Source organism: Camelina sativa, chromosome 16, assembly GCF_030686135.1.
Source record: "Camelina sativa cultivar CO46 ecotype springtype chromosome 16, ASM3068613v1".
Classification (NCBI taxonomy): Eukaryota; Viridiplantae; Streptophyta; class Magnoliopsida; order Brassicales; family Brassicaceae; genus Camelina; species Camelina sativa.
In genome coordinates this window covers 25,705,732-25,721,302 of record NC_141895.1, presented here as the reverse complement: position 1 = coordinate 25,721,302, position 15,571 = coordinate 25,705,732, and the positions used below count along the sequence as shown (strand labels likewise).

Here is a 15,571-nt window from a genome sequence, read left to right as displayed (position 1 = left end):
GTTGACCGTCTTGTGTTCTTGCAGCCTCCCCAGTCACTGTCGCAATAAGCGGAAAGAGATAAATTGCTATGCTTCCAATATGCAGAGACCCATATGAAGGGTCCTTTTGAGGTACCTTAGGATTCGCTTGAGGAGACCAAAGTCAGAGACTGTTTTCCACAACCGCTCAAAAAGCTTTGACATCGACTATCACTATATAAGAGAACAAGTCGCTCTTGGTCTAATTGAAACAAGACACATTCCAACGGCTATTCAGCTAGCAAACATCTTCACTAAGTCACTACCACATAGAGAATTGGAAGAACTCCGACACAAACTCGGAGTCGGTAAGTCACCCACCTTACAATTGAGGGGGAATGTAAGAGCCAAAGATGAGTCGAACATCAATGCAAGAAAAGGCCCAACACATAGAAGATCCATCTTTCCAAAATCCCCCTCCCCTCCCCCGAAATCGATTTCTTCAAGGTTGATATGGATCCCTCCTTTGCCGCTTATGTGACACATCCATCGTTGTTGTTACAAATATTGACATGAATGAATATTTACACGGCAAAAAGGAAAAAACCGAGAAAATAGTCTTTTTCTGCGTAGAGAATATAAAAATGAAAATGCTTAGGCTTAGACCTGCGAATTGCAATAATATTACAATCAAAACTACTTAATGGTAGCTTTTTATATTGCAAAGGAACAAGATTGGATCAATCTCATAGTGGATTTTGATTTCTATTAAGAATTGTAAATAAAACCTAGAAACTAATTTTCTATTTTTTAGGAAATCTATTTTGATTAAAAACTTGAATAGAGAAAAATTAGATTTTTGAAAAACCAAATTCAGAAACTATTGTAATATCTACTATCATTCAAGGTCTTAATAACATCAAAACCATATGTGAACAATTCGACAAAAAACTATATGGAATTTCTTACATTATTAACAAGGTAAGAAACTCCACATTTCATGACCGATGCAGATTGGTGAAAGATTAATTTGGTCGGACAAAGTCTTGATGCCAAGAAATTAGTCCGAAAATAAATAAAAATTTTGCTTTCAAAATACGATGCGAAAAACAAATTTTCGGTGGAATAAAACAAATTTATAGTATCAAACACTAGTTTTGCAGTAATTTATCAAGTTAGCTAATGAACTACTTCAACTACATATCCCAATTTAATTACTTTCTCACTTGGCAAATTAGCAAAGAAAACAAAAAGATAACTAAAAAGACTTCAAATCGCAAATTTGCAATAGTCAAATAAAAAACCATTCTTTTTAAGTCAACCCAAAAAAGTAACAAGTCAAAACAAAAGCAAATCATATCGAAGCAAAAGAGTCTAAAAAACAGTAAATAGATTCCCGCAAAAATTTGTCAATCAGAGATAGAGAGAGAGAGAGAGAGAGAGAGAGAGAGAGAGAGGAGAGTGTCCATAGTAGAAACTCAGAACTAAAAGCTTCTCATAAGTGATCATTAATGGAAAGTGAAGCCAAGAGATCACTTGGGCCTCCACTTTTGTTGCCTTCACTCCCCTGTGTTGATGGAGGCTGATTCACGTTTCTCAACACATCTAACGCCTCTGAAACCTTAGCATTTAAAGCCTCTGGTGACTCGAGCAGATGCAAAACTTCGGTCTGATCCATTTCCAGAAGCATACCGGTCACTTTTGCAGCGTTCTCGTGCTCTATCAAGTCCACTAATGGGTATAGACTCTCACCCAAAAGCTACACAAACCCCAAAGCAAACACAGAGAAAGTAAGTGAACTTATTCTTCTCGTACACCATGTGTCAACTAGATATAAATTGATAGAGACTTACTGTTCTCTGTTGAGCAGGTGTAGCGTTAGCAAGGGCAGTAGCCAATTGACCAGCGGACATAGGCTGACCCAAAGGCATTCCATTCATGTCATAAGCAACTGGAACCATTCCTCCTTGCATTGGACCATCGGGCATGTTTCTACCACCAGGAGGGTGTCGGTACCCACGTCCTCTTGGCATCATCTATAGGAGAAAAGAACGCAAAGGATTAAAGATTCATCTAGATCTAGGATTTACGACATGCTTAAATGCTCTTTTTTTTTTAATTACCTGTGGCTGCATATAAGGCATTGGCTGCTGATGCTGATGGCGCATGGGTCCATCGCCTGACCGTCTGCCACCTGGTCGTGGACCTTGCTGACCTGGCTGCATCATCGGGCCGAAAAAGCTTGGCCTCATTCCTGGAACCAGCTGAGGCTGATATCCAAATCCAGGCTGTCACAGATTTAAGGACATTAGATGAGTGGTTACTGATTTGTATTAAAGAAACACAATAATATATCTATGAACCAGTAGAAAGGGATTTGTCAAAGTTGCAAATCATGATCAAATCGAGTTACTAAGGACTTCCAATGAAACAAACGTCAGTTTAGAGAAGTGTGGTGGTACCTGGTGAGGGATGATCGGTGGAGGTCCTTGACCGTAAAAAATCTGTTGTCCAAGACCTGGTGCACCACCCGGAAATATTGGCATCCGAGGACCCACACCGGGCATAAAAGCAGGTCTCATTTGAGAAAACTGTGCCTGAAAAAGAATACATATAAAGATTTGAGATAAAGCAAACATAACTGCACGTAGCGGTTGTTATCTTTGTTATCTATGGGTGTGGGAAGTGTTACCTGCAGCTTAGCCCTTCTTTCTTCTTTCCTCTGTGCAAGAGCCACATACAACGGTTTGCCACCAACCATTTTACCATTCATTTCATTCAGCTGCAGAAAACCCCCAAAAGAAAATGAATCAAGAAAGAAAATAGAGGCTCAAACAAATTTAATATTGTTATGACACAAGATTATTAAAATTACCACTCTAGAAGCTTCACTAGCAGCTGAGAAGGCAACAAATCCTGATCCTTTGCTAGTACCACTAGGATCCCTCATAACCTATTTGACAAAAAGCAAGATATTCCCATCAATCAAAGGACAAAAAATAGCATTTCTCATGGCTATTATGTAAGGGGAAGACAACAATACTGACCTTGCAGGAAGTTATTGTACCGAATTCAGCAAACAACTCGCGCAGCTTCTCATCGGTGACAGTATCATCAAGGTTTTTAACATATAAATTAAGCCCATCGAATTTGTTTCCTGAATCCCTTGAGCCTTGTTCATATCTTCGGCTCAACTCAAGCTCCCTCTCAGATTTCTTCTGAGCTTTACCTACATACCACTCCTTGTCGTCAAACTTCTTCCCATTGAGAGCTTCAACAGCACGAGCTGCATCTTCAGGATCCTCAAAGTTGACAAATCCAAAACACCTGGACTTCCCATCTCCGTCCCTCATAACCACAGCGCTCGAGATACTACCATACTGACCAAAAGTAGTCTTCAACTCATCATCCGTAGTCGTCTCCGACAGATTCTTCACATAAACATTGGTAAACTTAATCTTATCAGCCGCAGACTCTCTTTCCTCCTTACGAAGGAAAGGTCCAACAAAAATCTGTTTATCATTCAACACTTTTCCATTCAGCTTCTCAATGGCATTCTTAGCTGAATCCTCAGTATCAAACTGCACAAACCCATATCCTCTGGATTGACCCATGTGATCAGTAGCAACCTTACATGACACAATAGTCCCACACCCGGAAAACGCCTCGTGCAGAGTTTTGTTGTCAACTGACTTGTCCAAATTCTTCACATTGAGAAAAAAGGTCACATCATTAGCCAATCAACCAAAAACAGAAGCTGCTAGATCATTCAAAAAAAAAAAGTAAATACCTTGACAAATAAATTCCCAACCCCACTTCTACGAGCAGAAGAGTCACGAGAAGAGTAAGTAATCCGAATCATCTTCCCATTGAGACTAGTGTAGTTCAGCTTATGCATTGCCTTTTCCGCTGTCATTACCAAAAAAACACACAAAACAGACTCACTCAACCAAATCACCCTAAAACACAATCAGATATATAAATAACATTAGGCCAACAAAGCATTCTGAATCGTACAAATTACTATCTATAATCAAATTCAAACAATACCCATTTACTCAAATTAGCCAGAGGAACGATTACAAAATCGAAAAATCAGATCTTTAGCATAATGTCAAATCAAAAAGGGGGAAAGGGGAACAAACCATCATCGCTGTTGCTATAGTTGACATAACCATAACCAAGAGAAGTATTGGTAGCAGCATCACGGCAAACACGAACAGATACAACCTGACACACCTCGGTGAAATAGTCATAAAGCTGAGAATCCGTAACATTGAAATCCAGATCTCCGACATAGAGGGAACACAGAGCACCGTGATTGATCCCATCGCCGCCGCCGATTCCAGGCGTAGCAGAAGCCACAGCCCCGTCGTTAACCGAAGGAGGAGGAGGAGAATGTGAAGAAGGAGTTTGAACCTGAGCCATTCTTTTGGAGATTTGAGAAGAAGGAGAAGAAGAAAAAAAGACCCTAAAGTAAAGATTTTTGAGGTTTTTTTTTTTTGGTTTTTGGTTGTTTTGATAAATTAGGGATAATTAGAAAGAGAGAGAGAGAGAGAGAGAGAGAGAGAGAGAGAGAGAGAGAGAGAGATAAATTAGGGAACGACGACGATGATGATAGGGGAAGACGAAGTCGGAGATTGTTGTGGGCAGCACGGCGAGACCGCAGCGGATAGTGATGGAGAAAAGTTTGAGATTATATAGTTGCTCAAGTCTTTACACAAGAGTGAAATCTGAAAACCCTAGTTTTGGTTAAAAATAATAAATCTTTTGATTTTTTTACGGTTACAGATAGAGAAGAGAATTAGTCTGCTTTACTCTCAGCCGTCCGATTCTTTTTGAGAATGGGACCACCATATCTCACGTGATCCTCTCGTGACTTTGGAGCTGGGCAGACCTATTCCAAACTTGTTGCTCCTCCGCCGCATACCTCTGTTTTGGTTTGTAACTTTTTCTGGTTATTGACTTTAGAAACTGAGTATTCTTGTTGTAGACAGTTTAGTTTAAGCTTTGGTTGATTGATTAGTTGGTGTGTGAGTTGATGATGGGTGAGGAAGGAGAAGTTGGAGTTGGGGTTTTTGAATCTTTAAAAATTGAAGAAAAGGGATTAGTAAGATGGCTTATAAAGCAGGATTTTGAGGGTCAATGAGCTCTACACCCATTGGACTTTTTACTTTTTATAAGCCAGCTTACTAGTTCTTCTTCTTCTCTTCTCTTTGTTCGGATCATAACAGTTTTATGGTATGCTCACATGATGTTATTACTCTTTAACTCCTTAAGGACACTCTGGTTTATGATGAACTCCTCATCTTTGGTTAGCTCTCTTGCATGATTGAATCTGAGTCTAGCTTTGCTGGTTGGGAATGCAATGATAATGGCTATTATATCTCTTAAATTTTGTTACATCTGCTCGCTTGCTGACTCTTGCATTTAAGAACTCCACAGAAGTAGTTTGAGGTTTCGTGATTGTTAACTGCAGGACAAGAAGTGGAGTATAGAATGTGGGATCAGTTTTAAGGAATGTCTCAGACTCTCAGGCTGCTTTTATCAGGTAATCTTTTCCTTTCTCCCCCTTTCCAACAGCTCTGAAAGCCTTTTTTGAGGATAGAATCGCAGGCTTTCCTGTGTGTGATAAATGGCGATTGGAAATTTCATGTTATACTTCGATGTTCAGGTTATAAGTTCCTGCTTGTGGCTTTTAAAACAATTCATGAGGATTCTGCCTGCTGGTTGGGGTTCTTTCTAATTATAACTGTGGTTTCATTGTTTTGCTTTTGTTTTGATTTAGAATTGAACTATAGAGCTACTTACTAGGGAATACATTTGGTTGTGTCCTGTAAGTTGCGGAAACCTTCTTTCTTATTCGTTGTCGAAGAGTATGCTCACTGTAGACAGTAGAAGTTTTGGCTTTGTTACTAGACAATGAAAAATAATTGAGAGCTGAATGATTTCTTATAATATTTTCATATTGTTTGTCATTGGCATTTAACTAGGTTGCTTCTCACGCGATGGATATGCGATAGTATGGAATGAAATCTTGATTCAGTATGACTTTCACTCTAATCTAGTTGACTATCATGCTAGAGTTATGACCATATATTGTAATGAATGTTTGTGTTAAGGGTTTTGTTAAAACTACAGTTGATACCAGATCATTTTTCGATTTGGCGTGAGTCAAAGAGCACTTGCAATATCTTCACTCTCTAGTCAAGTAGATCCTGATGAACCATTTTCATGACTTTCAAATGCAGTGTTAAAGCTACTCAACAAGAACAATGAGGGAAAGTTTTTAGAGATCCGATGACACCTATCTCTAGTAGAAGACGCTACTTAGCTATTTGTTATACCCTTTCTATGTGCCATTGTTTGTTCTCTTTCTAATTATGGTGGAGCCAAGTAATATTTAGAAGCTTCCAAGAACTTAGGGGATGCGGTGGTAGCCTGGATTCCTTTATTAAAAACTGTGTGGGTGAGTGCACTTCTCTCTGTCTTTGTGCGGAACCAGAATCAGCTTCTGTGTTATTGATGGGTTAGGTTACCAGATGCTTTGGGTATTTGATTCTCATCTAAGTCTAACCACACTTTTAATTAACAAAAAAGTGAAAAATAAAGCTTCATCTTTGTTTGGTTTGTTTATCCACCAAAGTACTCTCTTTTACGGTGCTTCTTGGCTTGCTTTGGTTCAACCAAAATGTCTTTATATGCCTTGCTGCTGAATTTGTCGGTACAATGGGCACTAGTAGTAAGCCAAATATTGTTGAGCTACCATATGCTTTCATCTTTAATTTGGTGAATAATAGGACGATTTGGAAGAAAAATTAAGTTAATGGCAAGAAGAAGAAATAACTAGTTATATTTATATCTCTTATCAGCACTTACCAAACTCATGATCAAAATCACATGTAACATTTTTATTGCTCTATAATATGTTATTTGTATGGATGTCTAATTTATAACATAATTTTATAATAATAACTATTCTCCGTGTTATAACCACATTAAAATAACATGTTATTAGGGGAAAAAAATCAAATTTCTAATAACAATTAGGAAAAAAGAATCAAAAGATGATAAAATCGGCCAAACACTTCGTAAATACAAATGCAATAATTTTTGTCTTTTGGTGCAATTTACTCTTAACTTTTTACTGTTTATCCATTTTTACAATGAAGGTGGAAGAATTGTTATCTATATTCAAGTTCAATTTGGTTATTAAAAAAAACAAAAAGGAAAGTAATTAGTAATTACAACGTCAAAGGGTCATCATGAGTCATAAGAATCTATGTTCGAATTTTTCAGAGTGAAGAAGAAAACTCATAAACCGAAATTTCAGTTTCAGTTATTACTTTTTTTTTTGGTTAACCCGTCTTTTTTTTTTTTTTTCAACTCTTGTGGGATCACACAAAACATGTCTGAAAAAAAAGTCTCTATCTTGTGTGTCCGAATCTTTTGTGTGTTCTCGTTTGTGGTCACAAGTTTTGCGTCAATCTTTAGACTCACACATCACCCGTTATTACAAAAACAAAACGGTTCCTCACTTTTCACGTTTCAACACATTTTTGCCAATGTGTGTGTGTGTACAGTAAACAAATATCAGAATCACCGAAGAATCTTGCCGACCAAACTCTGCCCCTAAAACCAAATAAGCAAGTTGATCTGTATAATTTGCCCCCACATTAAAAATCCTAAAAAAAAAAAAAAAACATCAAATCACTTTTAGTGGTTACGATAATTTTAGAGCTTTAGTTGTTAGAACACCAACCCCCACAATTGTGTTTTTTTTTTTTTTTTAACTTTTAAAATTTAAAACACATCAAAACTATTTTCAAGGATTGAGATATTTTTGCATCTTCAGCTTTCGACTATGCTTTGTAAAACTATACACTTTATTTGTATAAAAATATATGTCTTTTTAAAACAAAAATGTAGAATCTACTTATCTTACGATGGGTTATATATGTCTGTAGTACCTCACTTACCAAATATCTTACGTCAACTATAAAGAACGCGAAACTGTTGAAATATTAATAAAGGAGATAAAACCGCACATTGCAGTTATAATTAATAGTAACAAAAAAATGTTACGATCGAAAAAATATGCATATTTTTGTTAGAGTTAGAATCGTAGTGTACTTTCTCGGCATCTACATGTTACTGTAACATTGTTACCGTTCAAAATCAAAATAGATTTTCATACAAAGTTTTTTAAAAAAGTCGCCGGTTTGGGCAATACTTACCATATATATGACCATATAAAATGTTGTGATCTTTGGTATGGAAAGAATTTATGTGCTTAGATCCATAACCTCATAGTAATTGAAAAAGAAAAAAAAAATCAAAATAGATGCTTCATTTGAAATTGAAACCTTGTTTAATTTGTTTGTTATGATTTAAAGTTGTTTGGACACAAACTCGAATAATACGAGTTGTTATTAGGGCACACAAATTTGAATTACACATCGTTATTATTATTCCCCAAATACGAATAAGAAGAACATGAAAATCTGTTTTGTAGTAGCAAGCGAGCATGAGTTTTTTTAATATAAATCATCATTTGGAGGACGAAACCAAAAACCCAAAAACCATGGAAGCGCATGTTAGCGATGACAAGCGCATCATAAAGAAGACAAAACATTCTCTCTACAACTACTTTTTTTTTTTTTATCATACTCATCATCTCCTCTTCGTACACACGTCATCATCATCCGAATTTTCCGGGTCGGGTAATTTATTCAAATCGACCCGTTCCAACGACCCGTTATGACCACTCTTACCACAATCCTCCTCGTAATCACCACCGCCGCGGCTCGTTTCCGATTTAACAACGACCGTCGCACCAAGCGCATCAACCTGAGCACCAACCTCCGCCGCTTTTCTCCTTATATACGCCGCCGACATATCCCCACCGTCACCACCACCACCACCTAATCCTCCTCCAGAAACAGTGAGGCCAGCCAAAAGCTCCGGGAAATTAACACGAGCTGAAGGACCACGGAGGTAAAACACAGCAGTGTCGTAAGCTCTCGCCGCCGCTTCGGGTGTAGAATAAGAACCTAACCAGATCCTCGACCTCTTGTTCGGTTCACGTATCTCAGCCACCCATTTCCCCCATTTTCTCATCCTTATACCTTTGTATGGTTTCAGATCTCTCTTCCTCGTCCCTATCCCCATCGTCGCCGCCGTAACCGTCGCCGTCACCGCCGCTCCCGTCTCCATTATTTTTAAAAGAAATTTACTGAGTTGTTTTAAAGAATCATCGACCCGATCTGGTCTTTTGGAGAAATCGAAACTGAAACGGTTACATAAGAGAAGAGATGAGTTAAATAAAAAAAAAAAAAAAAAAAAGAATTGGGAATTCACCGACACTTTATTTTTGCGATTCTTTTTATATTTCAAAGACACGGACACACAAACAAATCTCCTCCTCCTCCTCCCCACTCTTATTTATAGTACAACAAATATTTTTAATTTTATTTTATACTATTGCAAATTATTTATGTTTTTTTTTTTGTTTGTTTGTTTGTTCTCTATTTGATAAGTTATTTTGTAAGTATTGTGTATACACACTTTTTATAAGGAACAATAATTAAAAAAAAAAATGTTTTATCAAGATTGTGCTGGTATTTGATGTCACTTTTACTCAGATTACTTGATGAAATGTTTTGGTTCATGTAAACTACATATCACTATTGACTCAATAGTATTGAGTGTGATTTTCTCTTGATAATTCCTTTTTTTAGGTTAAATATAAATAATGTTTTCTTTTCTGGTTTACTTATTGTAATTTTTTTTTAAACGAAAACTTAAACTAAGTGGAATATAAAGAGAAATTTTGTGAAAAAAATACAGAAAATTTTTGGGATTATTTTTTAAAAAACTTTCTATTGTAGTTCATATGATTTAGATGGAAAAAAAAATATTTATTGTGTCACTTATAAGATAATTTAGATTTTAATTATCAAATACCTTATTTAAGTATTTGTTAGTGTTTTTTTTTTTTTTTGGTTTTTTTTTGTCATCTGCTACGTACATTATTATCACCATAGATATTGTGATCTTATTTTGTCCTTCAATTTGTTTTTGGTAACTTTAGTATTCTTTTTTTTTGTGATTAATAATTTTTATTATTATTATCTTTTCGTTTTTTTTTTAATTGTATATTTTCGTTTCATATACGTCTTAATGGTCCACAAGGACCACAACCATCTTTATAAGTTCCACTTACGTGAGTTCGAATCCAACTTAAGTCGGTACTCCGAAGTGACATATGAGGAAATGGCTCTAAGCGGCTCTAAGCCAATCAAATTATATCAATAAAGAGACTAGAGATGATCATGTTAATGATATTGTTTTTACCAAAAGACTGTAGTAACTAGTAAGCAAACGAAAATATACAATCGTGCATTTCAATTTGTCCGTGAATATATAATGTGACCGACATTTTAATATGATTCACACCGAAAGGAAACAAAAGAAAAAAAATCGTATGATTTGGATTTACATGGCGGTAAAGTCACATGTAACCAGAGCATCTTTTATCATATAACACAAATTGTTTTCGAAAATATTTAACAAAACAAAAATTAGCAGAGTAAAACGTGGGATCGATCCTCGTCATTATAGAATACTAGACAGACTCCTATGAATTATGATCATACGAATCACATAAACACATCAATAAACTTGAGAGAAAAAAAAAACACAAATATTGATTACTCTTCGGGGCTAATGTCTTTCCCAACCCCAAATATTATTTACTCTAAAATATATATATATATACATATATATATATATTATTTACTCTAATTTAAAATAATTATTTCACAGTAAACATAAGTTGTAGCATGTATAGAGATAATCAAAATGCACAAAAAGTAATAATGAGAAAAACTAAATTTTAAGAACTGGGAGAGTGGAGACAGCAAAAGCTTTAGGGGGAGGGTTTGACTTTCGTAATCCAGCTTTTGTCTGTACTTACGAAAACCTAATCTGTAATATAATTATAATGGTTTCTTTATACAATAGATTAGGGACCATATTTTATCATTAAGTTTATACAATCATGTTGTTTTTTTGGGCGTTTGTACAAATATATTCAATAACTAAAAAACTTTGCCACTTATTCAACATCACAGGCAATGAGGCATGCCATGTACTTTCATCTTTGTTATATAAATCTGACAAAATGAAGTTCTTTTGTCTTTTTTTTTTTCTCGTTTTTTTTCCTTTGTCATATTTTTTTCTCTAACATCTTCATTATACTAGGATTGCCTACGAATCATAATATACGCAACTATTTGTACTGATAGTTTGCCAAATTATTGTAGACTCAACTCGAAAAAATTATCATTAAGCTTTTGGAAATGTGAGAAAACCCTTCACGAGTACTGGATTCTACAAAAGAAAGGTATACAAGCTTACTTACAAAATTACTAGCCAAGCAAATCGGCATTACAATGTTTAGAACGAAAAATTAGAAGAAAAAATAATGTCGATTAACTGTAGAATTTAGAAGAAAATTTTAGAAAGAAAGCTTATGGCTATGAATGGTAATATGTTTTTATTGGTTTTTAGTTTTTAGATTTTGGATTTTGGTTTTTGAAAATTTGGTTTTTGGTTTTTGCAGTATATTTTAAAATTAATAAACCAAAAAAATCAAAAATAAAACATTACATTGGATATAAAAGTTTTCCACAAAAATCTCTATGGTTTTTAGTTTCTCTTTAAAAAATGGAAAACTACTCATAAACTAGTTTTCCTAACTTTTAGGAAATCCAATTTTTAAAAATCTTGAATGGTAAAAAAATAGATTTTTAAACAATCAAAAACCAAAATCCACCTAAAAACTAGTAACCATTCAAGGCCTATATTTATTTTGACATACATGATGTATTTTATGATTGAGAATTTAGTAGTCATTCTATAAAATTTTCAAATGGTGTGAAGAATTTTAAAAATATCAAATATAATAGAACACATGTAATAAGCAAATTTGGAGTTAATATACATAACTAAATTTGTATAAATAAGCGTCTGTTCTTTATGTCCTCCTTTATTATTGTGGTGAGGACTAGCTGTGAACTAGTTGGCACATGAACATGGTGCCAATTACCAAAATTCAAACTTTATCTATTATTCCTTTTTAAAGAAAAAAAACCCTAGAATCGAAGGGACCACTACATTATTGATTTTCACATCCTTTGTATGATGAATTGAGTTCATTACATTTTTGTATCATGTGTACTCGTGGGTCTATAAATTAGTGTTATACGTATTTAGAAACTTTGAAGGACAGTCGTTGGTTTCATTTAAAGTTTAAACTAAACAAAAAAAAACAAATATTGAATTTTGAGTCATTGATTGATGAGTGAGTGTTTATCTTCTTTTCATTTTGCATCAAGTCTCTTCCAAGTGAACGGAGCATCATCTTAGATCTTTCCAACGTTTTGCAATTTGCAATGACAAAAAAAAAAGCTAGTAAGTTTTTATATGATATGAGCTCAAATTCTATTGGCCAAAACAAATTTACCATTCTCATAAAAACTGCATGAAAATATTGGATTTTTCAAATTTTATAATTTACATTAGGTTTAAGATATAAGGCTATGAAAGTTATATACTATATAATATATGCTTTGAAAGTTACATTAGGTGGTCTATATTATATGATTTGAACAGCCGATCTATGGATTGTCGAATGATTGTTAGACTTTTTTTTCATTTTTAAGTCAAATGTAACTTTTTTTTTTGTTTCTTAAATCCCAAAATGAAAATTACTATGTTCAATTATTCGTAATTAGTCTTATAATCCAACCATTTACTACTAATTTTAATCTATACTAATATTTTTGCAGCAGTTTTTGCTCAAAAATGTTTTTTGAAAAGTTTTTACATTGAATGTTATTTAATGCTTATATTCATATCCAAACAAGTTTAATTAACTTTCTTTACTATCTTTATAACCAAACACAATTAATATATTTTAAATATCTGTATATATAATGTTCTAGAATTAATAGAGATATTTAGAATATTTATTCCAGATTAAAAAAAAAATATTCTCCTATCATCTCTTTTTGATTTTAAAATTTAAATGTAGTGAATCATCATATAATACATAAATTTAATAAAAAATGTATATTTTTCCAGCATATATTGTGATTTTTTAAAAAAACAAATATATGTTACTCAATTAATATCAGAAGTGTGTGTTCAACATACATATATAGTAAATTTACTGTATATAGTAAATTATAAAATTTTAAAAAGTTTATAATTTATAACTAATATATCTAAACTTAATAAAAAGTTTAAAATTATAAATATTTAAACATATTAAATTTTCAAAATTACACAAACGAGTTATATTATATGACATTACAAGATTGAATTAATAATACTAAAAAGTAAACTATTAGTAATATGATATTTCAATACGGGTTAAATTCTCATTTTAATGTTTTAAAGTAAACTCTCTTTGTTTCACAAAGATTGAATTTATACGTTTTTATAATTTTTTTAATTAATATTTATAAACAATAAAATTCAAAACGTAATGATTAAAGTTATAAAAACGTAATCTAGGTATAGTTAAACATTTATTATTTTTTAGTATATGTGAAAAAGGTTGAAAACTCTAGAATATCGTTCTTTTGGAAACGGAGGAAAAATATAAAGTTTGTTTTTTTTTTTTTTTTTTTTTTGTGTCGGCAAATATCAAATTTAAAGATAAAAATCAAGAATGTGGTATAGGTTGCAAATTGAGAGGTGTTATTTCTTAGAGATTCCAAATATATTGTAGTCTGTAGATTGAGTCCTCTGCTTTCCGTGTCATAAATCTTGATTGACTAAATCCATGTCTTATGGACGAAGACTATTTTTTTAAAAAAACGTTATAAATAAATACATATGTTATTCAAGCTTTTATAGATGACTTAGACTTGGTAAAGTAGCATAGTCAACAAACGTTTTTGTCATAAATCCGATAGACTTGGTAAATTAAAGTATGGTGAAAGTGTGAATACGTCTTACGATTGATGAACCTACAGTCTTTTTTCGGATGTTTATTAATTACATGATATAAGAAAACATCTAATACTAATAGCACTAACTTTATTCGTAATAATTATCATTTTAGAACAGAATCTTTATTATTAACTTTTTTTTTATCAACATAATCTTTCTTTCAAATTTTTCATTTTACCTACTAAAGAGACAACTTTAATTAGTATCGAACTTGCAAAAATAGAACTATCAGGTGGTGGTTGACTTAGTAGTGGGCATCTGAGTAAGCCCATGTATCTCTCTATTAACCAAATAAACTATGAAGCCTAAGCACAATCCTAACTTGTTAGATGCAGCAAAATGTTTTCCATTTGGGTCAAAACTGAAAGTCTGAAACTATTAATCTAGGCTGGGCTTGATTTTGGTGTGGTTTGTACTCTATCAATACCTTTCCTCGAACTTGTCAATTTTGGGGCCTGATCCGTCTTTTATTATTGTTAACAAAGAAAATCAAGTTTCAATTAGTGGTTCCAAGATAAGCCTGATGCCCAGACAGAGATTCAGGACTATGATGGATACTACGAAACTCTACTAGAATTTTTTTAGATTGCAGAATGGGTAAATTTCAAGGTCGTGCCACATCAGAGGAAGCAAAATGTATGACACTACTTTGGGGACTTCGTTCAACGTGGGTAGAGCTGTCAAAATAGACATGGTGTCCATAGTCTGCCCATATCCAATTCATCGTAGGCCCATCGTAAACAAGTCTATAAACAAGATAGGCTTAAATGATCTACGACCACGAACAAAACGAACTGGACATAATAGACACTGGACAACCTATATTACCTAAAAATTATATTAAATTTGATTTGAGAAAAATTTAGAAATGGTAGAATTAGAAGGAGATAACAGTAATATCAACCAGCTAGTCAATTTCAATGACCCAAATCCGAGACTAAAACACTATCTCAAAAGTCAAAACCATATGGCAATGGATGTAAGAGGTTGTTCCCTTATCGGGTCCTGATATTAAAATTAGAAGTTTGTATTAATGTTGTCATTCTTTTTTTAAGTTGTAGGATGAGCGACTGCCACATATTAAAACGATAATAATACCGACAATCAAAAATCAGAACAACAACGACAAAGGCAAGACGATGACGCAGATATGTCTACTCGAGTGAGAAAAAGTGTTGTTGGAGAGAAAGAGGAATCACCGGATTTTCTAACGACCATTGCAGCAGCTCATTTCAACAGCAACTCATCTAGCAACATAAAAAAGAACAGGATAATAATTTTAAATTTAAATATGATGATAGAGTGAGTTTACTTTATAATCCTAGATTCAAACTCTAAACTACAGATCTATCAGATACTTTTGCTTACGTTTTTATTTATGGTTTATAAAATCTTACAGTTGGTAGCATAACACCATATTTAGCTTATGTTTGAAATTTAGGGTTTTTTTTTTCATTAATCTGGATTTAATATCTTTTAGGGATTAAATTTCTTAAAACAGATCCTTTTTGAGAACTAGAACCCCCTCTTTCCTCTATTTATAGGAGAACACAATTTCTAATTCAACCTTCTCATAAGATTAGAAATT

General features: G+C 33.5%; 2 protein-coding genes and 1 long non-coding RNA gene across 5 annotated transcripts; 1 reads left to right on the top strand and 2 right to left on the bottom strand.

The window, feature by feature from the left end:
• Positions 1-1,254: 1,254 nt before the first annotated feature.
• Positions 1,255-4,909, bottom strand: LOC104751975 (polyadenylate-binding protein 4-like). Its single transcript, XM_087493011.1, has 9 exons — positions 4,104-4,909; positions 3,749-3,867; positions 3,006-3,662; positions 2,834-2,911; positions 2,651-2,740; positions 2,421-2,555; positions 2,082-2,246; positions 1,812-1,994; positions 1,255-1,717 (listed from the first exon to the last, which is right to left on the bottom strand). The coding sequence occupies exons 1-9, from the start codon at positions 4,384-4,386 to the stop codon at positions 1,454-1,456; spliced, it is 1,974 nt and encodes a 657-aa protein (XP_087349137.1). The 5' UTR covers positions 4,387-4,909; the 3' UTR covers positions 1,255-1,453.
• On the top strand, positions 4,504-6,594 carry LOC109129707 (uncharacterized). Of its 3 annotated transcripts, none has more exons than XR_002036050.2 (3): positions 4,504-4,898; positions 5,438-5,509; positions 6,210-6,594. It is a non-coding gene; the product is annotated as an uncharacterized LOC109129707 (long non-coding RNA). The 3 variants fall into 3 exon arrangements; XR_015585098.1 differs by lacking the exon at positions 4,504-4,898 and adding an exon at positions 5,061-5,199; XR_015585097.1 differs by lacking the exon at positions 4,504-4,898 and adding an exon at positions 5,174-5,272.
• Positions 6,595-8,404: 1,810 nt separating this feature from the next.
• On the bottom strand, positions 8,405-9,551 carry LOC104751974 (ethylene-responsive transcription factor ERF008). The gene has a single exon (XM_010474032.3). The coding sequence runs from the start codon at positions 9,172-9,174 to the stop codon at positions 8,632-8,634; it is 543 nt and encodes a 180-aa protein (XP_010472334.1). The 5' UTR covers positions 9,175-9,551; the 3' UTR covers positions 8,405-8,631.
• Between the last annotated feature and the right edge of the window lie 6,020 nt (positions 9,552-15,571).